Source organism: Sorex fumeus, unplaced genomic scaffold (genome assembly GCF_029834395.1).
Source record: "Sorex fumeus unplaced genomic scaffold, SorFum_2.1 ptg000006l, whole genome shotgun sequence".
Classification (NCBI taxonomy): domain Eukaryota; kingdom Metazoa; phylum Chordata; class Mammalia; order Eulipotyphla; family Soricidae; genus Sorex; species Sorex fumeus.
This window is the reverse complement of record NW_026606063.1, coordinates 26,105,466-26,128,277: the sequence shown is the minus strand read 5'-3', so window position 1 is coordinate 26,128,277 and position 22,812 is coordinate 26,105,466. Positions and strand designations below refer to the sequence as shown.

At 36.7% G+C, this 22,812-nt stretch overlaps 1 protein-coding gene across 2 annotated transcripts in view; it reads right to left on the bottom strand.

Moving 5' to 3' along the window:
* Nucleotides 1-22,812, bottom strand: part of ROCK2 (Rho associated coiled-coil containing protein kinase 2) — a 112,183-nt gene that overhangs the window by 17,175 nt on the left and 72,196 nt on the right. Inside the window, exons 10-28 of one of the 2 annotated variants that reach the window (XM_056122926.1) lie at nucleotides 21,689-21,749; nucleotides 20,729-20,740; nucleotides 18,600-18,679; nucleotides 18,410-18,458; nucleotides 16,814-16,949; nucleotides 16,635-16,726; nucleotides 16,168-16,414; nucleotides 15,410-15,516; nucleotides 12,499-12,658; nucleotides 8,768-8,928; nucleotides 7,992-8,176; nucleotides 6,945-7,014; nucleotides 5,718-5,821; nucleotides 5,347-5,533; nucleotides 3,288-3,381; nucleotides 3,093-3,187; nucleotides 2,158-2,337; nucleotides 1,824-1,998; nucleotides 381-451 (exon numbers count right to left, since the gene is read on the bottom strand). In XM_056122926.1, the coding sequence (XP_055978901.1) occupies nucleotides 381-451; nucleotides 1,824-1,998; nucleotides 2,158-2,337; nucleotides 3,093-3,187; nucleotides 3,288-3,381; nucleotides 5,347-5,533; nucleotides 5,718-5,821; nucleotides 6,945-7,014; nucleotides 7,992-8,176; nucleotides 8,768-8,928; nucleotides 12,499-12,658; nucleotides 15,410-15,516; nucleotides 16,168-16,414; nucleotides 16,635-16,726; nucleotides 16,814-16,949; nucleotides 18,410-18,458; nucleotides 18,600-18,679; nucleotides 20,729-20,740; nucleotides 21,689-21,749 (2,266 nt within the window). The remainder of the gene's footprint in view (nucleotides 1-380; nucleotides 452-1,823; nucleotides 1,999-2,157; nucleotides 2,338-3,092; nucleotides 3,188-3,287; nucleotides 3,382-5,346; nucleotides 5,534-5,717; nucleotides 5,822-6,944; nucleotides 7,015-7,991; nucleotides 8,177-8,767; nucleotides 8,929-12,498; nucleotides 12,659-15,409; nucleotides 15,517-16,167; nucleotides 16,415-16,634; nucleotides 16,727-16,813; nucleotides 16,950-18,409; nucleotides 18,459-18,599; nucleotides 18,680-20,728; nucleotides 20,741-21,688; nucleotides 21,750-22,812) is intronic. The other variant, XM_056122932.1, reaches the window with a different exon arrangement.

Sequence of the window (22,812 nt, the reverse complement as noted above, 5' to 3'; positions counted from 1 at the left end):
TCTCACAACAAATTATGAGACGTGTTGTTACTGTTTTTTGCATATTGAATAAGTCAAGAGTAGCTTGCCAGGCTTTGCCGTGTGGGAGAGATACTCTCGGTAGCTTGCCAGGCTCTCCAAGAGGGGCGGAGGAATCGAACCCAGGCTGGTGATGTTGGCCAGATGCAAGCCTTACCCACTGTGCTATCGTTCCAGCCACATCATTTAAAATTTAAAATTTAAAATGTAAACCGTATCATTTAAAATCAGAAAGTGTAAACAAGCTTTTGTACCTGACAATTCTATATATCTTACAATTGTAAACGTAAAATGGTTGTAGCTAAATGAAAAGCAAGACAGAAACAAAAAGCAAAAAACAATATTCAAAAAACATAAATTACCTTTTTAACCCAGCCGAATTTCTTAGTGTTATTTCGCACAGGCAAAGAAAGCCATCCTTCTAGTCTTGATTCTATAAAGAGAAGATTATGTGAATAACAATTCCCCCAGGAAAATTAGAAATACAAAAAAAAAACAATTTCATCAATAACAATTTAACCAAAAACCAAGCCAAATAGATCCTCCATTCCATTATTATACATTGATATTATGATACGTTGGATAAGTAAAGGCAAGTCATACAATAAAATACAGGTTATATCACATTGGAAATATACATATTCTATAGTCAAATATACTTTTGATTAAATTCATGCATCTTCAAAACTCAGGAGAAAAGTTGCCAGAAGCAGCTGTCTATCCTCACAGGCCCATTTGTATTACAATTCGTCATTTTTTGTTTGTTTTTTTGGAAAAAGACCTAACTGAACATAGTGCATGTCTTCTCTGAAAATAATTAAAAATAAATAAAAGGGACGTTCTCATCCAGAGTCGCATTACGAGTACAGATCTAGAACAACTTCAATACAATCATTTTATGAATACTTTAAATGGGTACATACCTGAGAAATGGGACAACAAAAGTAAATAACTAGAGCTATATGAATTCTAAACTAAAGCTATGCAGCATGATAAATTCATATTAATTCAAAATGAATTAAGACTATCTTATAATGCCTACCACACTGTTGATTAGGTAAGTATTCAGTAGAAGTCTATAGCTTTTTCTGTACTTCATTCTTGAAAAGAAAGCTCAGAAAGCATTTTTGGCTTGGTATAAAATGGATGAAACAGGCAGCAAAACAATATACTCCTTTTTCTTAAGTCTACTAAATCTATCAACTGTAAGAGCAATGCTGAGCAAAAATATCCATAATTTTTTTTAAATTCATGCAGCAGTTTCTTTTTAACTGAGCTCAAAGCAATTGGTTAGAGTTAGTGGAGATTAGTTCATGTTAAAAAAATGATTTTTTCAAAATTAAGGGTAGGAGCCCAAAGATAAAAGGTCTTTACAATATCAACTATACCATTAGGTTCCGATGAAATAGGTAAATAAGGCAAGATTTCTTCTTCTGATTCAGAATCAGAGTCAAACATATGAGAGCTGGAAGGCTTAGTGGCAATATTGAGAGAAGTAGTGGAACGCTGGTAGGTGAATGACATAGATTCCATAGTGTGTGACTGAGTGATATGAACTAAACACCCAACATAAAAGAATGCATAAAGTTAAGAGAAAGTAAAATGAAAGCTTAAAAGAGAGAGCTATCTGTAACAATGAACTGAACTAAATATACAAAATATTCTTTTGTAGCTTTAACGTAAACTTTTGTCAAAGTTCAATAAATAAAAGAAGGTTTAAATTGTCATCCAAGAAGTGAGTTTTTCTAGATAGTCAAAGGTCTTAAAAGTCAAGACTTGTATAAAAATAAGGGATAAAAACAAACCCGTGCCTGGAAAGCCGTCATCAGCTTCCGCATCGCCTGGCCCACTGCCTATGCTAGAGCTGTCCATGCCAATATGCAGGGCCTGGAGCTGTGAGCGCAGCTGCTCAATGTCGCTGTCCTTGCTATCCAGTGTCATCTGCAGCTCAATTCGAATTTGGTTCTCCTCAGCTATTTGCTGTTAAGAAATTAAATTACCTAAAATTAATGGGATGCCATTTCATAATTTTGCTTACTTCAGTAATTACTAATAGAAATAGAACAGTCAAAGATATCGACATAAAGAACTGTACTTCTTAAAAAGCAAGTTGGTCTAGAGTCAAAAAAGTGCTCTTACCGCCTGCATTTCATTCAGCTCTTTCTGATACTTGATCATCTGCTGAGTGAACTTTTCACGCTCAGATTTCAGCTCCATGTGTAGTTTTCTATTCTCCTTCTCTTTCCTGCGCACGTCTGTGTCACTACCACGCTTGACAGGTTCTTTGCGATTCATGATCTCAGCCAGCTTATTCACAGCCTTGAACACAAAAAAATAGGCACACAAATAAAATACATCTTAAATTTGATAATAAAATATACTAAATATAAATACATAAATAAACCTTGTTATAAATACATCTTCAGAACCCACCAATAAGAGTAACCTAAACAACTACTAATAATATCCTATTCCACATATACTTTCTACATTAAATAACATACTTCCATTATTCATGATTTTCCCTAGTTTATACTAGTTTTTCGCTTAAGTGTTCTCTAAGAAATGTAATTTAAATTTTTTAAGTTTGATTTATTTTTTAAAAAGTAACTTTAACAAGGTAGATCTTTTATTCACAAGAGAAGAGAATTCTGCATTGGAATCATATTAAATACAACACATCCAACAATTAAGAGAGTATCTGGGCGCCAAATGCACACATGCTGCTTATATATGGAGTTGACAAGGGTTATTTAATATTCACAGGTGTTTCTTCAGACTAAACTTTTTTTTTCTCGCTATCAGCAAATGATTATTTTCTACAGTTTTCTTAAGAGCAGAATAACTGGCTATTACAATTTTAAAAGATTAAAAGAAAATATTCCAAACAAAAAAATTACAAGCTTTCATGAATTCTGAACTGGATGATGTTAATCAAGGTCCTCTCGATCGGGTAAAAATCATTAACCACAAATACCAATACATTCAATAAGTTAATGTTAATCTATAGATTTAGAAGCCATAAGAGACATGCTAAAAAGTTTAAGACCCTATCTAGAATCTACTATACATACTTGAGTTTTAAGTGTTCTTTCAGTTAACAGCTGCTTCTCAAATTGTGCTTTAATAGCAGTTGCACTAATCTCTTCATCTTTTAATCTTGATAGTTCTAAAACATTAAAAATACAAAAGTATGTTAATAAATATAGCATCTGACAAATATTAAGAATAAGCATATTAAGAATAAACCTGTCTTTGTTAATACATACGTTCTTGAGCATCTTTTAACTTGTTGTTTAATTCCTCTTTCTCATTAGCAAGATTGGCAACATCACTGGTTAGTGTCCTATTTGTTTCTTCAAGCTAATAAATCAAAAAGGAATACGTGTCATGTCCCGCCATGCCTCAAAAATGTTATTAAAACTCTTTTTTTAAAAGTATATCCCATCTCTACACTTCATGTCTTTGATCTACCTTACCAAATTACCTTTAACACACTTCACATACACTCCAGAAAACAAACAAAAAACTGCCCTATCTCAAATAATTTTTTTAAATGATAGACATTAAAATGTACCCTTAATACCCAAGAATAGCTGAGATCAGCACCAGGAGGATTACTCCATAACTTAGAGGCCAGCCGGGTATCCTAGAGGAAAGGGCAGTTCAGATAGAGAAGGGAGCACCAAATAAAGGATGTTTGGAGGATCCTCCCAGGAGGGGAGATGCATGTAGAAAGTAGACTATGGACTGAACATGTTTGCCACTCAATGCCTCTTTTGCAGACCACAACACCCAAAAGGAGAGAGAGAACACAGGGGATTGCCCTGCCACAGAGACAGGGGGGATGGGGGGATGGGGGTGGGAGGGATATTATCCATGGTGGTGGAAAATGGGCACTGGTGGAGGGATGGGTATCTGATCATTGTATAATTGAAACCAAAGCACAAAAAATTGTAAAGCTACAACTTTAAAAAAAAATAAAATACAATAAAGGGAAAAAAAAATGTACCCTTACACACTCCAGGGGAGAATAAGGGTACTTACATTTAAATGAGTGTCAGACTAAGCTTTGGGGTAAAAATCTTCTAAGGAGTGAGCTACCTAAGTGGAGACACATGCATAAGGGAATGAGCAGTATGACTGGGATGGCTTGGTAATATTTTTTAATGAGAAAAATGTTGGGCAAATGAAAAAATAGTCAACAACAAAGGTCCGCATTCAGGCAGAGTAAACAAATTTCAGAAGATTATTTTAAGACCAAAAATGCAATCTTACTAAAGAAATTAATATCCTATTGTATTCCCTCCAAATTCTATTTTTTAATCTTTCTGGAAGGCAATTTTTCTTTACTCTTCCTTTTTTAAAACTTGAGCCATAGAAGGTGGCATTGAAGGGTCACTCACAGATTCGTATGTGGTGGTGGTTATCAAACTGGGTTTGGCCATGTAGAAGGCAAGCAACTTTAGTCCTACATAATACTTTAGCTTGTGAAGGAATTTTTTTATCACTATGTGTTCATTCTTCCCTTCATCCATGATTGTATCATTTTATTACACTTGTTATTGTGTGGTTTCTGAGCCACACTCAACTATGCTAAGGGTTCCCTGGTTCTGACCTCAGGGATCGCGATGCCTGGTGGTGCCCACTGAACTCAGGTCGACTAAATGCAAGGCAAGCACTTATATTACCCCTATATAGAATCAAAGTGTATTCCTGCAAATACTGAAAAACTTACTTTCACAGAAATAAATAGTTCTGTTCCAGTACCACCTTTGAAAATTACTACTATTTTTATAAATCTGGCAAGTGAAAAGGCAAATAAACGTATTTGACACTTCCTTTTAAAATTTTCATTGAAATTTTTTTCAACCACATGTGATTAATGTTCATGGCAGTTTCAAGATTCCTTTGAACGAAATTTTGTTGAGTGAGATTAACTGTTTTCTGTTTCTGGTATTTTCCTTTCACTTTACTCCTTTAACTCTGAATTTACCGAAAGGTTAAATTGTTAGATGTAGTTCATTTTTCAACCTCTCCATCAAAAAACACTGAGAAGCTGATATAATTGAATCAAAAAAATCTATATCCAGAGGTCAGGGAGATAATTCAAAGGGTTGAAGGCACATGCGTTTAATGTGGGAGTCTCGGGTTCGATCTCCAGCAATGTATGATTCCCCAAAATACCAACAGCAGTGCCTCAGAGAAAAAAAAAACAAAACCTTCTAACAGCTTTTCATTAGGACTGATTTTACCTCCCTAGTGCTTTCTGAAGAAGAACCACGACATATTTAGCTATAACAACAGACAGCCAAAAATTTTACTTACAGATGCAATTGTGGCATCTTTTTCAGTGAGTTCCTGTTTGTGCCTAGCCATCATCTCTTTGATTTCTAGCTCTTTCATGATCTTTTCCTTTTCCAAATCAGAATATTGTTCTTCAGCAATTGAACGAGCCAACTGTTCAGAATCTGCTTTGGTCAAGGTGATCTCCAATTGGGCAGCCAACGAGTCCCTATATTAGAGAGGGATCATTTTATAAGTTCAATGAAATACAGTCCATATGTCTTACTATTCAGTGAACGCTTCTATCTAACTCACATCATAAAGAAAATTTTCATTAAAGTTAAGCAGAATCTATTTTAGGAGCATGGAAAAAAGCTCCTAAAATAACACATATAGGGCTTTGTGGTTTTTACCTTTCATCCTGTAATTCCTGTTTCTTCTGCTGTAGTTCTTTACAAAGTTTAGTCTTTTCTTCGCATTCTTCTTTAAGCTCCCTAACCTGTGTCTTATAGAGGGTCTAAATAGCATAAAAAAAAAAAAAGCAAAATGTTTATCATCACAGTTATCAGGAATAATATTATTTTGATAGTCTAAATCTATCCAGACAAAAAGACAAGCTGAAACTATACAAGTATGTTCCTAAGAGAAATAATGTTGAAACCTTGTGCAAACTAGTAGTTTAATAAACTTCTAATTTCTGGTAGTTAACAGACTGATAATTTAAATGCAATTTTTCTCTTTTTTCTTTTTGAAGTAAAAACAGTTTTTATTTACAGAGAAATATAGTGAAGGGAGAGCATGTGTCTCACTAGTGGTAATGCAAACAGGAAGTGTGATTTTCAACTGGATAGCATGGAGTGAATTTTTTTTTCACTAAATGACAGAGATGTAAGATTAGTAGAAAAAAGATTATATTTACTTAAATAAGGAAAAAAATGTGTTGGCTTCAATCAATAAAAGGTGATTTTAAGACTGATGTTAAAAAAGCACAAATGTAAAAATGACAATTACATTACTTTCATTATAAAAATACTTTTAAAATCAACTTTATAGGGTACAGAATATGTGCTTAGAACTATTTTTCCTAATAAATTTTTTTTTGTTAAACTACCTACAATCCTTTGCAGTTATCTTTTTTATAATACTCCATCAAAACAAAACTCTGGGGTGGCTCGGGGGTGAATGTGTCCAATGGGGAGAGACACTGTCACCTGGCATTGTTCAGGGCTTAATTCTGGTTCTGTGATCAGGGATCACCTTTGTGATGCTTTGGGAACCAGATGGGGTGCTGCGGATCGAAGCTGGACAGAACACAAACAAGGCAAGTAAGCCTCCCATTATATTATCTCCCTGACCCCAAGCCTGGTATTTGTTTTAAGAATCTATTCTCGAGGCTGGAGACATAGCACAGCGGGTAGGGCGTTTGCCTTGCACACAGCCGATCCGGGTTCGATTCTCAGCATCCCATATGGTCCCCTGAGCACCGCCAGGAGTAACCCCTGTGCATCACCGGGTGTGACCAAAAAAAAAAAAAAAGGATCGATTTTAAAGACAAGAATCATTCTCCTGGCTCTGCAGCAAAAATTACCAAAAAAAAAAAAAATCCTATCACAATTTCAGATGAGACTTGTGGAACTTACTGAGAAATACTGCTCTGCTTCAAGTTGATCTTGTAGCTCTTTCATTTGTCCATCTGCATCTTGACGTTCTCTGTGGTACATTGAAAGATTTAAGTAAATTACACACAAAAACAACAGCACATGAAGAGCGGCCTAAGTAACCTAGGAGTCTCTAAGATCCTTTCAGAAGATCCACAAGATTAAATCGTTTTCTAAACATCATCACTTTAAAATTCTCATTTATTCTCTAGTATTGTTTTCTTGAGACTATATATAACATCATTGCTCCTAAAGGTAATAAAATATGTTTGTGTAGCATGCATCTATCAATTTTTTCCTATTTTCTAAAACAAAAATATCATTACCTATAACTCATACACAAACTTTCTTAAGGTCCTTAATAACTTTAATAGTATAAAGGTGATATGGCTCAAAGATATTTCTCGCATTTGTGAGAACCTGGGCTAGATTCTCCAGCAATGCACGGACTTCCAAGTACCACTGGATTGGTAATGTAGTCCACAGCCCTGCTGGGCCCAGGGAACCTATTCATTAGACACCACCACAAGGCCGAGTACCAGCAGGAATGGCCCTTGTCTCTCTCTGCCTCCCCACCATTAGGTCTGGTCCCTATTTTATTACTTTTTGTCCCAGAGGGAGAAGGGAGGGAGATGGGGTAACACCCGGTGTTGCCCAGGGGGTTTACTCCTGGCTCTGTATTCAGGATTACTTCTGGTGGTGCTTGAGACTATATGGGATGGTCATGGAGCAAACGAAGGTCAGGTGTGAGCAAGGCAAATGCCCTACTTGTTATACTATCACTCTGGCCTAGGTACCTCCCTTAAAAAAAAAAGTATAGTGTTAAATAATAAACCACTAAATCAAATTATATATTCACATCCATGACACGAAATATAGGAGTGTTACGCAACTTGTATAGACAAAAAAAAAATCATGAAAATAAAAATGGTTAAGAGAAAATCCCTTTGGTTGAAAGATAAATCAAACCTAAGACACAACACATGAAGAGTTGTATTAATAAAACTTAGTCTTAAACAATCAACTTACTTTCGAAGTTCAGCATTTTGTTTTTCTAAACTCATTTTCATTTCCATAAGATGATTATTCTCCTGCTTTAGCTGCTTTTCTGACATTTTTAGTGTGTTAACTTGCTGTGTTTGCATCTTCAAGTCATTTTGTGTAAGGCAACGTTTTTGAGTTTCTTGCTCTATCTTTAATGTCAAGTTTCTAACCTAAAAAATAAAAAATGTGTATTTGATATACAAATAAATTATTTTGATTTGTGTTACCAGTTAAGCTAGCAGTAAACAATCTTATGAAACAGGCTTTTGTCCTAAACAGTTCATTTTTTTCACACATAAATCCTTTTGTATTCTTAGACTCTGTCTACAGAACTGATGTTATCAAGGAGTGGGGGTGGACACATACAGGGGAGAAAAAGGTATAAACAGAATGGGCCCAAAGTAGACCGATCGGTGGTGGAGTCTCTTTGATTGTGGGCATAGTTTAGTAATACTGGTAATACTGTCCCAACTTAAAACACAACATTAACACTCTCACAAATTCTTATTAGCTAAATTCAAGAGAGCTTAATTTTAAAAAGAAAATAATACACTTTGGGGGTATTTTTGAGTTGTATCTTAAAATGTGGTCTTTAACTATTTCTTATTAGTTTATCATTGAAACTCAATAAAATCAAGAGGTTATAATATATTATTTCATAAAAAAAGCCCTTTTTTTTCTGCATCATCTTCATTGATGAAGTCATCAATGAATGTTTATAAAAACCTCGTTTATTATTTAGTAGTAAATACCATACTTACATCCTCATTTAGCACATCTTTCTGTTTAAGAAGTTCATTTATTTTCTGTTGAGATTGTTTGAGGTCACAATCTAATATAGAACATCTTTTCTCAGCTTCCAGCAATAGGTTCTCCACTTTCTGTTTCAACGTTCTTTCCTCCAAAAGCTTTTTTTCCATTTCTAGTTCCACAAGAAGGGATATAATAATAAATCAAAAGGGACATACCAAATATATGACAAAGTGCAATTAAAATAATACCACTTTTAAAAAATCATTTATTTAGTTTTGGGCCACATGCAACAGTGCTCCAAGGTCATTCCTGGCTCTGTACTCAGAAATCACACGTGGTACCGGAGATCGGAATCATATGTGATGCCAGGGCCACAGTCACCACAGTTGCAGGCAAGGCAAGCAAGAGCTTTACTTCCTATATCATCCCTATGCCCCCAACTTAAGGTAATTTTAATTCCCAATTTAATATCCTCATCACTCCTTTTGACAAATTTCATATGTCAACAAGTTCACCCTTGAACTTCACTTTCAGGGAATCACAGTTTACCAGCCTGGGCACAGGGATAGTTTAGTGGCAGGAAGTGCTGCCTTGGAAACATAATGCCCCGAGTCTGATCACTGGTGTCTCTCACATGTGCAGAGCCTTGTCCCAGCTGTCTGGGAGCCCCAATGCTACAAGAGTTTGCAATTTCCAGGAGCTGGATTCAATCCTTGGCACTATACAGTCTCCTAGGAATTCGTTGGTATGGCCAAAAATTCAAAAGAAAAAAAAATAAATCAATGAAATATGACTTCACATCAATGAGAACAATGTGGTGCAAAAGGACCAGAACCTTGGACCAGAGAAAGAGTCCAAAAGATAAGGTGCTTACTGGCACTGCATATGAACCCCCGAGCACAACCAGGGGTTATTTCTGAGTCTGTCACAAAACCAGGAATAGCCCCTGTGCACCACTGGGTGTGGTCCCCCAAACAAAAACCAAACCAGACCAAAAAAGGACTGGAAACAATGAGTGCTGATGGGGATAAATAAAAAGAACCCTCTTTCACTGTTGGTAGAAATGTAATGAGGCTTGGTCTCCATGAAAAACAGTACAGAGAATTCTCAAAGTATCTGGTATAAAGTGACCCACCATATGACCCAACAATTCCACTCCCTGGCATCAATTCCAAGAACGCAAATATTAATTTGATAAGATAAATGCACACCTATGTTCACTGTGACACTATTTACAATAGCTAAAACCTGGAAACACTCAACTGTCCACAACAGATGAATGGATAAACTATGAGATATTGTATCTACATAATGATTACTACTGTTATTAACACTTTCATTTTGCTATCATTTAGGAGAAACGAGAGGGTATCATATTAAACTAAATTAGGAGATATAAAAATACTGGATGATATCACATGTATGAGGAATATAAAGAAATAAAGCCAGGGAACAGACAATGGTCAATGAATATAAACCTTAAGACTCAGTCCAGAGCACTGAGTTTACCCAGGAGGAAGGTTAGGAATGAGGGAGGCAAGTACCTAAACCAGATACTATGTCTCCAGCCCCACAAATTGGTATTTACCAGAAGAAAAAGAGGAAGTGGATGGGTAAATCAGGTAAAGGAGCCAAGTGTAAGATGAAGAAAAGATCTGGAGAGTGGTAAACATAATGTATTATAAATAACATAATGTATTATCAGCTGCTGATTTATGCTGATGTAAACCTCAGGCTATAACATTATAAACTAGTGTTCTCTTTTTAAAACTCTGTGATTCTTTTATAAAAATACTTGACTGATTCTTTTGAAACTTCAAATCCATCATGATTTAAAAAAAAATTTGGAGAACAAGAAATAATCCAAGATATTGCAATAAGGCTGGTTTGCAGAAAACTTAACTAGATTCATTAGTATTGTATATATTTTTCTTCTTCCTTTGAGTTCCCCTCCCTGCCCCAAGCAGAGCCCCAGCAGCCGAAGACCTCCGGAACCAACCACAGCCATGCTGAGACCACTCTCCACACGTTCCTCACGCATGAAGAAACCAGCAGAGGAACCCAGGTGTGTGGGACCCAGGGCTGAGATCTCCAAGCCTGCTCGGATTGGGACTGGGCCTCCTCCACCCAGATCCCCCATCTTCCAGTAGCTAGGCGTTACACCCACCAACTGCCCCCGCCGTGTAATCCCATCAATGGCCAAGACCCAGAGACTATAAACCCTGCTGCGCAACATCTTATTATCTAGTTCTTACTCTAGAGAACCTGGCAGGCTACCAAGAGTATCCTGCCCTCACAGCAGAGTCTGACAAAGTCCCCATGGCGTATTCAACATGCCAAAAAACCAGTAACAGTGATGGGTCTCATTCCCCTGACCCTGAAGGAGCCTCGAATGTGGCACTTTCTAAGATCTCAGGGCTAGGACGAAGTAGACGTTACTGGTGCCTGCTCGAGGAAATCGATGAACAACAGGATGACAGTGATACAGTGATATTTTTCTTCTTTTGTGGCTTTTTTTTTCAATCACTAAATCTAGCTAATATCTTCAAACCAAAGTTCCAAAAAAAGTGGATTTATATGCTAGTTAAATCAGTTATTATTTGTAAATTTTGTTTTTGAAGGGGCGGGCATATCCAGCAGTGCTCAGGACTTATTCCTGGCTCTGCACTCAGGGATCACCCCTGGTAGGGATCGGGAGCATATGGAGTACAGAGGATGGAGCCTGGGTCAGCCACATGCCAGGCAAACACTCTACTCACTGTACTCTGGCTCCAGCCCCTATTTGTAATTCTTTATCCTGCATAAACTGGCAAGAATTTTCTAACACAAATTGGTGAACTGTCAATATTATAAAAAAAGAGTACATCCCTGAAACTGAGTGTTTAACTTCATACTTCTGTGTCTGTCACTACTGATACCACTTAAATATTAATGTTTTAGATTAAAAATTTTTTGTTGTTGTTTTTGGGTCACACCGGCAATGCACAGGAGATTATATGTGGTGCCAGGGATTGAATGTGTGTTGGCTACATGCAAATAAAGGGCTATACCCTCAGCACTATCTGTCCAACCCAAGATGTTGCCTTGCACACGTGTCCAGCCCCAGATCTAAAACTTTGTTGAACAGACTGTACTTTAGAAATGATTGTGGTCATAAAGAAAGAGAAAAATAATTCAAGCATTGTTTCTGTGAAAGTTGTTTTTGTGGGATTGTACCCAAATATGTGAAGCTTAAGTTCTACTATTAAGCCAATTCTATCCCTTGCCCTGGAAATTGCAGTTTCTAGTTTCTGGCAATGACTAATAAACAAATTATGTGTGTGCATGCATGTGTGTGTTTTGGGCCACATCCAGTGGTGCATGGTGGTTGCTCCTGGTGACAACTTCTGTTATCACAATTTACTGCTTTGTACACATCTTAATTTACAACATGCAGTGCTAGAGATTGAACCAAACTTCTTGGTTATAAAACAAGAGTTCTAGCACACTGAGCTATCTCTATGGTCCCAAGAAACACTTTAAAAAATGCTTTTTATCTTTTGGGGGCTAAAGAGATAGTACAAGAAAATTAGACTTTTTCCTTGCATTGCAGTTCACCCAGGATCAAACTCCCAGTTTACTCCCAACAGTACATAGTTCCCCTGCATACAAAATCTCATATAGCTCTGAGCATTGCCCTACCCCCAGTCCCGCCCAAACACACACACACACACACACACACACACACATAATTGCTTACCTTTCATGGCTTCTGATTTTGCTTCTTCAATTGATTCATAAATTTTATTTTTATCTGCCAGCCTTGCTTTTGTTGTCTTATGTTCCGTTTCCTCTTGTTCTAAGCTCTGCTGTATAACTTTTAGTTGGTATGTCATATCTATTTCCATGTTGTTCTTTTCCTATTTAAAAGAAGGAGAAAAAAACCTGGCTCACAAAATGAGGCTAGATTTCAGAGTTAGTAAGAATGCTTCTTACTTACCCTCCTCTCTGTCCTCTCTCCCCTGTGCACATCTCCTGTATCTCCATTCTTCTGTTTGACGCATATGAGATTATAAACTAACCAATCACATTCTTTCTTTCATCTGAAGTGACTGTTGCCCTTGAAACTATTTGCTTACCATATCTGATGATGGATTCACTTGGTTTTCCACATCCTGTTTCGCATCTTCCAGTTCTATGTTAAGTTTTCCTTTGTTATCACCTAAATGCTGATGGCTCTTTGCAGTTAGTCGTCTTTTGCCACAACACTTCATCTTCCTATTATAATTTCTCAAACTTTTAAAATATACCTATTTTGCCCTTTGTTATATACCTAAGAAAAAATTCATCTCAGAATCCTCTATTTTTTTTGCTTTTATTTTTAGGCCACACCTGCTGATCGGGCTATGTGGGGAATATGGGGAACTACAGATTAACTTAGGCTAGCTCTGCACAAGGCAAGCCACTGTTTGATCTTTCCAGCCTCCCAAATCCTTTATTTTTATACCCCATATAGGGGAACTATTTCAAGTTTAGAATCTTTAATAGGAGCCAGAGAGACAGTACAGCAGTCTAGATGCTTGCTTTGCATGCGTTGACCTGGGTTAACAACCCCGCAACCCCTGTGGTCCCTTTTCTTCCTGGAGTGATCCCTGAGCAGAGTCAGGACTAATCCCTGAGCACTGCTGGGTGTTGCCCCAAAACGAAAAAATCTTTAATAATGAGTCCATTTTAATAAGTAAATTTTCTGTATAGCTCAAAAGATTCTTTAATTATTTCCTATAGTTTATATCACAAGTAAAGGTATTTCTTATTTTCTGAATAAAATGGAAAATTATTTCCTTTGAAACATACAATCCACCAACAGTGTAGTTTATTCTGCCCTTAAAAACTTCTACCTCTCTAAACAATCTCTTTCCAGATGTGCTCCTTTACTCGTGCGATTTCAGATACATCTGCACTGATAATTCTCAATTATTTCTAACTTCTGTTATCACAATTTACTGCTTTGTACACATCCTAATTTACAACTTCAAAGGCACCTCAAACATGAGCGCTCAAATGGATCTAACAATGTATTTATTCCTTGGGGAGAGTTATTTTTCACTTAATTTTTACTAGTAATGATATTTCTTATCACAACATAGGAACCTAGAATATTTCTCCCTCAAATATTCCTGACTCAGTCCTCTTTTTATCCTTGTAACTACTGAACTGTATATGCAGATTTACTGAAGAAGTCTCTGATAAGTCTTTCTGCCTCTTTTCCTCAATTAATTCTCTACATAGTGCCAAGCCATCTATTTTAAATGAACCTCCAAAAAGATCATCCAATTCTAAGGCATTCCGTGGCTATCCTACTATGTTTCCTAGATGGATCAAGAAACGAAAAATGTTTCTTCACAGAGCAATGACAACCTTTCCTTAGTTACCTCAGGACAAGCTCTGTACCCGAATTTCAATCACTGAATTCCTTGTCCTACAACATAAGGACTATGATGGTCTACGGGCCAATTATGGCCTATTGATATATTACAGCAGAAGTGGGTTACTGCAACAGAAGCAATATGACCTGCCATACTAAATATTCATTGTATTTCCTTAAATATTAAAACTCTATTACCTCTGTTCTATACTCCAGAAATATTTAACTGTTCATATTTCAAGAGATTTTGCTTCATAAATTCCTATCTGATGTGCATTTCTCATATGACAGTTGAGAAGCTCAGAAGTCCCTTTACCCCACCAATTAATCCTGTCCTAAATTCATTCAGTTATATGCAAGACGCTCTGACCATACGGATATCATTCTGTGTTTATCACAGTGCGTTATAATTATCTGTGATTTATTATTACTTTAAAAATTATCTGACAGATTGCGAGATTGCTAAACACAAAGACTGCATCCTCTTATTTCTATAGAAAACAGTATTAGTATTTAAATACAAAAATAAAATATTAACTTCATAGAGACTAGATGTCATCACTGATATACAATTTTTTTTGAGCACGAGTGAGTGGTCACCCTGTTGGTACATGGGGGTTACTCTCAGTGATGCTTTGGGAATCATGTGATCCAAGGGACTAAAGGCGGGACTCCTGTATGCAAAGTATGCTCACTAGCTTGCCTTATACTTTTTGAAGAAAAACTATCATAATAACTTTATGCAAGTAATAATAACTTTTTTTTAAAATCCTAACTTTATGTAATATTTTTGTGTTTAGGCTACTCCAAGTTCAGTGGTTGGGGGTCGTTCCCAGGTTGCTTGGAGACCGTTCAACGCCAGAGGATCGTACCCAGGACTTCAGCATGCAAAACACGCACTTCAGCCTTCAGCCCTTTAAGCTGTCTCCCCTAAGCTAACTTTATGTAATTTTTAAAGCATGTCAAGATTTGAGTTACCTTGGATTCCTTGAGAAGCATACTCATTATACTTAATCCAAGATGGTTATCTTCTTTCATAAGCATCTAATAATCTGAAGGCTGCTTCATAGTGTCATGATAAGCTTTAAAATATACATGACTATCTAGTTTATACCATAAAATATAAATATCAGACCATGAGTATACAAAAATATCTCAGGAACTCATTTCCCATGTTTCAGAATAAGCTTTCCCATGAGAAAGTCTACGTTTTGCTTAACATAAACACAAAGATGAATATGTTTACCTTCTCCAAATCAGTAAATCTCTCCTGTAGCTGTCTCTTTTCTATCTCTACTTTTGCTAACAAGATTTTGCCATTCTTCACATCTTCTTCTAGGCCAGATAATCGACCTAAAATTGCAACATTAAAAACAAAAAGCCAGAAAGACCATAAAATATATATATTAAATCAGGAATGAAAAATTGGAAATGTAAAACTATACAACTAAAACATATCTTATTAAACATTACCTCAATAAAAATAATTTTAAAAGATGCTCAAAAGATTGGGAAACATTATATATATATGCTGAAGCTATTATTTATGACCAAAGTTTTATAATTATTGGTAGGAAACTTTAGTGAACTGGAACCCAGTCTGTCACTGAAAAAGTGAACAGTACTTACAATACTTAAAATACTTTCTACTATTTGTGGGGCGGGGGTGGTGGGAGGGATACTGGGATCATTGGTGGTGGAGAATGGGCACTGTTAGAGGGATTGGTACTCGATCATTGTATGACTAAAATGCAAGCACGAAAGTTTGTAAGTCTGTAATTGTACCCCACAGTGATTCACTAATAAAAATTTAAAAAAAAATACTTTCTATTATTTGAAAACCTATTTTTCATTTCCAAAACTGTAAGTCAATGAATTTCTAATATGGTTTCTAGAACAGAATAGCAAAATCAGAATTGCCCATGTTCATCTTATTATCCATTTACACTATCTCCAAATTACAAATCATAAGGATAAATTTAAGAGTAATTTATATTTTGATACCTTGTAAATCATTAATTATTTCTGATCCATGGGTTCGGTCCCTCCTTTCAGATTCTAGAACTGACTGAAGATTGATAAAGTCTTTTTCAAGCTTTAACTTGGCAGTCTCCAAAAGGCAATTTTTATCTTGTAGATCTCTATTGTTAGATTCCAACTGCTGAATTTGCTTTGAACTTTCTGCCTGGGTTTTTCTTAATCGAGCTGCAGTATCAGATTCTGCTCTCAGCAAAGCATTAGTTTCATCCAGCTATTATTCCATTCAAAGAAAAAAAAATTAAAAACAGGTCTATATAATGAAAATATTTTAATTTATTACCCATAATAAATAATATAAGTAAAAGCCCAAAATAATTTCCTAAGGATTTCCCTCTAATATTACAGGCAAAACTTTTCTGTACCACTGCCAATTAATATTAAAAGTTATAAATAAGATTAGGTATCCTTATTGTAAACAAGAATCAACTTACTTGTCTCTGGAGTTGATTCACTTTCTCAGAGGATATTTGAGAGTTCTGGTTTCTTTTTTTCAAATCTTCAAGTTGATCTTTTAAACTGTTAACTACGATTTTTAAAAAAAGCAATTCAGTTTCAACATAAAATGTACATGTAAAGTTTTTCTAAGTATTAAATATTCCACATCACGAACCATCATTTTCCAAATTCCGTTTCTTGTCTGCTTCATGATCTGCTTTCCGTTGATATTCTGCATTTTTGTGCTGAAGAAGTGCTTTTTCTCTTTCTAATTGCCTTAATGCTGATTCCACATTTTTCCTTAAGGTAACCTGAAATAATGGTTAAGTTATACAAAGGAAAGTGTATATAAAAATAAAAATTAAAAATAGCAGTTATTTTAAGCAAATTTTAAAAATTTTCTTAAAAAATGCTCTAATTGCTGCTGTGTTAAAATTGCAATAATGGGGTGGAGAGACAGAACTGTGAGTAGAGAGACTGCCTTCCATGCGACTGAACCAGGTTCAATCTCCAGCATTCAATATGGTTCCCTGAGTACCAAAAGGAATGATCCCTGAGTGCCCCAGTGCCCAGATGGTCCTCTGAGTTCTACCTAAGTGATTCCTGAGCAAAGAGCCAGGAGTAAGCCCTCAGCATTGCCAAGTATGACCCAGAAACAAACAGGCAAAAAACAAAAATAGCACATACTTTTTTTTTCAGTGGTGCCAGAGACTGCACCTACCACTTCAATTATGCAAGGCTAGTGATCTACCACTTCGCTACATCCCTAGACCCCAAATAGCACATGCTCTTAAAAAAAAAATCAAAATCATAAGTGTTTTGCCTACTATCAAGTCAAACTTTCTCTAACTTTCCATTAACAAAGACATACTTGGTTAACACAAACAATAGGTTTAAGATGTTATGAACAGCTATCTAAAAACAAACAAACAAATCAACCAACCAAGTGTTCTATTTTTAAGCCATGTTAACACAAACATAAATTTTCTGGGCCTCTCCCCAACAGCACAGTCGAATAACTGGCCAGCCTGCAATACTGCTCAGGCATAATGGTGGCAAAGGCCACCAAGGCTATTCCTGAGGGCATGTGGGAAACCAGGCAGTGCTCTGGGTATCTCATTCAATATCACGTATATGCCACACAAGGGCTCTAGCTCTTTAAACTGTTTCCCCAGTCTCAAATGTCATTTTTCTATTTGGAACATATACTAAATTAACTTGCTTGCAAAACATACAAAATGAAGCCTATTGGGGCTAAAGAGATAATACAGGCAGTAAAGTGCTTGCCTTGTTAGTGGCCAACCTTAGTTGGCCATACTGCTTATGGTCTCCTGTTGAAAGGAGCAGGTCTTGAGCACAGAACCAGGAGTAAGCCCTAAGCACCACCTGGTGTGGCCCCAAACCAAAACAAATACACATGAAAAAAAAATAAATGAAGTTCACTTTCCTAGTTATCCTGTAATTGTAGTCTTATCCATCAATGCTATAAGTTTTGCCCTAAATAAAGATACTTATTAATCTAGTAGTAAGAGAACCCTACAGGTAAAACAATTATTGTTTGGGCCAACAAAACTGGCAGTTCTTGGGGGCTACTATGAAACTCAGTCCTCAGAGGTCATTCTTGATGGAGCTCAGGGGACCATGCAGTGTCAGGAATTGAACTCAGGGCCTCTCACACAAGATAACTGCTGCATCAATGCACCACATCCTTGAGCACAGCACAAATTATTTTACAAACAAAAACGCTGATAAAAGTATAGAAAAACTTTACCTCTTCTTCTAGCTCCTTTGATACTTTCTCTAAGCGAATATTAACAGATCTAAAAACATCAAGAGACAATAAATAAAATATAATTCTAATTTACAATAGAAACACTATAAATTTTAAAATTATATAATCACTTTGTAATTTTCTTTAAATAAGGGGTTAAAGATCTCTATATATTTCATTATCTACATACTTGCACTTCTGCTCTAGTTCTTCTTTGGCTTGCATTTCAGTGCTAAGGTGCTCTTCTAATGTATAGAGTTTTTTCTGAATCTGTCAAAAAAAAAGGAACTATAATTAGAAATCTGATAACATTTGAAAGAATAGAAGGGAAGGTGATGGGAGACAAACTGGGGACACTAGTGTTGGGAAATGTACAACGGTAGAGGGATGGGTGTTGAACACTTTGTAAATCATGAACAGCTTTGTAAAGATCTATCTCACAGTGACTCAATAATAAGATCTTTAAAATTAAACAAAAATCAGGGCTGGAGTGATAGCATAGCGGGTAGGGCGTTTGCCTTGCACACGGCCAACCCGGTTTCGATTCCCAGCATCCCATATGGTCCCCTGAGCACTGCTAGGAGTGATTCCTGAGTGCAAAGCCAGGAGTAACCCCTGAGCATTGCCAGGTGTGACCCAAAAAGAAAAAAATAAAAATCAAGGAATAGCAAAAACCATGAAAAATTTCTCTTTCTCTTTCGATATACTATCATAAAATGGCCGATACTGTGTACTTTCTTAATATATTCCTGTGAACAGAGGGGAGAAAAAAAATCATCTCTTGCTAACACATATACCAAAAAGTAAGTAAGAACACACCACACAAACTAAATTAATGGAAGGCTCTAATCTTTTTAGAATTGTTCTAGGACAGGACATTTCACATTCATTATAAAAGAAATAAATAATCTGATCTTAACATGTAAGAATATAACCTCTTTTTCATGGACTGCAGCGACAGTACAGTGGGTAGGGTGTTTGCCTTGTATGTAGCCAACCCTGCTGGCCTGGGTTTGATTCGTCCGCCCCTCTCAGAGGGCCTGGCAAGCTACCGAGAGTATCGCGCCCACACGGCAAAGCCTGGCAAACTATTCGTGACATATTCAATATGCCAAAAGCAGTAACAAGTCTCACAATGGAGACGTTACTGGTGCCCGCTCAAACAAATCCATGAACATGGAAGGACAGTGCAACAGTGCTAGTGCCAGACATTGTACTTTGAAGAGTTATAAATGAAGAGCTATGTCTCATTTAGATAAATGAAACAGCTATTGGTTTCTGGGACTACACCAGGTGGGGCTCCAGGCTTACTCCTGGTTCTGCCTGCTATCACTCCTGGCAAGTCTTGGGGAACCATATATGGTACCAGGGACTGAAGTTGCGCGCAAGGCAAGCACACTATCCGCTGTTCTATCTTTCTGGCCCCAAAGAACTTTTTCTTTTATGGGGGGGGGGTCACACCCGGCAATGCACAGGAGTTACTCCTGGCTGTGAACTCAGGAATTACTCCTGGCAGTGCTCAGGACCATATGTGATGCTGGGAATCAAACCCGGGTTGGGCACGTGAAAGGCAAACGCCCTACCCGCTGTGCTATCGCTACAGCCCCAAGAATCTAATTTTTAAGGTTCCATTGTACATTTTGTGCCTTCTATTCATAAAATTAACAAAAATATTAAGAAGATGGTAGTGTTACACCATATTAGCCAACTGAAATCCAGAAGTTTAATAACTGGGTTAATAAAGCATAGCTTTACTGGAACACTGTATGACTGAAACCCCCCCCATGAACAGCTTTGTAACTCTGTATCTCATGGTGATTCAAAAAAAAGCATGGCCAAAATGCCACTGCTAACTCAACAAAAATATATTATACTCCAATACAAATGTTCTTTCTTCTAGGCTTTCTAGTGATTAGGTTCCCTCCATGTTGTTGTTGTTGTTACACACACACACACACACACACACACATATTTCATGTATCTTAAGCAAAACTATTTCTCCCCAATAAGAACATACTGGCCAATGAACAAGTTAAGTTTAACTACCTTCGGCTTCTTTTAGCATAACACAATCACATTAATTATCAAGAGCCATTCAGGAATTCTTGCTGTAAGTTACATATTTCTAATATATAAAAAGAAAATTATAGAATACGTATTTTAAAAAAGATCAGTGGGAGCAATAATAAAAGGGATACTTGACAGAAAAAAAGCCAGTAACTTCACTAGGGTAGATGTAATACTCCAGGGACTAGGTGGATTTTGTATATATCAAAACATTGCTAGAGCGATGAATTTTTCTGTTTCACACCAACATACCTCTTGACTTTCCTGTTTAAAAAAAAAGAAATATATTAAAATGCTTGCTGTGCTTTATACAAATTCTTGAAACATAAATCATACCAAATATATATGACCAAATCATAAGTTTTTCTAACTTTTAAAAAGAAAAATGTTTAGCATGATCACTTATATGTACATGCATGCATATTTATGATCTAGGTTTATATGCAATCACAAATTATATATAGATCATAAAATACCATAACTGATAAAATTGTCCTTTATATAAATTCTTTCCTGAATTTTCACACTTGAACCTCTGCACTATTTTTGCACCCTTAGCTTTTTGCCTATACCCTTTCATATAATTTTACTTTTTAAAAAGTGTACTATAGATTACAAATGGTCTAACTGGCATTGCAGTTGTTAACAAAGCTATATCACTTTTATCTTGCAACAGTTATTTTTGGTTTTTTGGGTCACACCCCAGCAGTGCACAGAGCTTACTCCTGGCTCTGAGCTTAAGGATTGGGCTAGGCGAACCACTTGGGGTGCTGGGAATTGAACCTGAATCAACTGCGTACAAAGTGCCGTACCTACTGTACTACTACTCCAGTCCCATCACTTTTATTTTTCATCAAGATTTTTTTTTGCAGGGAGTAAGGGAGAAGGGGGTGGGGTTATACCTATTGGTATTCAGATACAACGTGGTACAGAAAACTGAACCTGAGGTTCCCACATGCAAAGCATGGATGGACTCTAGTCTGTTCTGCTACCTCCCCCCTTACCCAATTACATTATTTTAGGCATTAAAATTAGGCCTAAAGTCATCTAAGATTCAACTTTTACACTAGGTATTAAGATAACACCTGTCAAATAAATATATCATCTCAATGTTTTGTTGAACTAAAAATAATAAACGTTAATTGCATTATCAACTTGAAATACATGGATATTATTAAAACATTCTAACATGCAACAAATGTATATACATACTTCATTTTTTCTTGATTGTATCGTATCATTTTCTCTACAAGATGGTGAATCACTTAATAACCTAGAGGAAAATTAGTACATAAAATTATCTTGCACGTCACTTTAATCCCTCTTCTAATATCAAGTCACTCTCATAATCAAATTTTATTTACAAATATTTCTGTTTTCATTTCAACATATTTTAAAGGAAGCATTGCTTTCTCCTCTTGACATTCATACTATCACTGTCACTGTGCTCCCGTTGTTCATCAATTTCCTCAAGCGGGCCCAGTAACACTGTGAGACTTGTTGTTACTGCGTTTGGCATATCGAATATGTCACGGGTAGTTTGCCAGGCATTGCCGTGCAGGTGAGAGACTCTCAGTAGCTTAGGAGGCTCTCCGAGAGGGGCGGACGAATCAAACTCAGATCGGCCATGTCAGCGCCTGCAAGGCAAACGTCCTTCCCACTATCACTCCAACCCGCATTTATACTACTTTCAATAATTCAAAATGCTAATCTTTTCTTGCCTCTTGCTCTTAAGCATGCTTTAAATTTTCAACATTGTTGAGACTGGAGTCATTAAGTGGAGTTAAACTTCTTCCTTTCATGGGGCTGGAGTGATAGCACAGCGGGTAGGGCATTTGCCTTGCATGTGCCCCACCTGGGTTCAATTCCCAGCATCCCATATGGTCCCCTGAGTACTGCCAGGAGTAATTCCTGAGTGCATGAGCCAGGAGTAACCCCTGTGCATCACCAGGTATGACCCAAAAAGAAAAAAAAAAAAAGCTAACTCCTAAGGACAGTAGATACACAGGACAGATAGATTATTCCATAGCTGGAAGCCTGCCTCATGAGCAAAGGGGAGAGGGCAGCTGGAATAGAGAAGGGATCACTAAGAAAAAGATGGCTGTTCTCTCTTATTGAGTGTTGTGGTTTGCAAAGAGAGAGAGAACAAAAGGGAATGCCCTGCCACAGAGGCAGGGTGGGATGGGGGGCTGGGGGTGGGAGGGATACTGGTACTGGGAACCATAGTGGTGGGAAATGGGCACTGGTGGAGGGATGGGTATTTGATCATTGTATAATTGAAACCCAAGCACAAAAATTTGTAAGTCTACAACTGTACCTCATGATGTCTCACTATT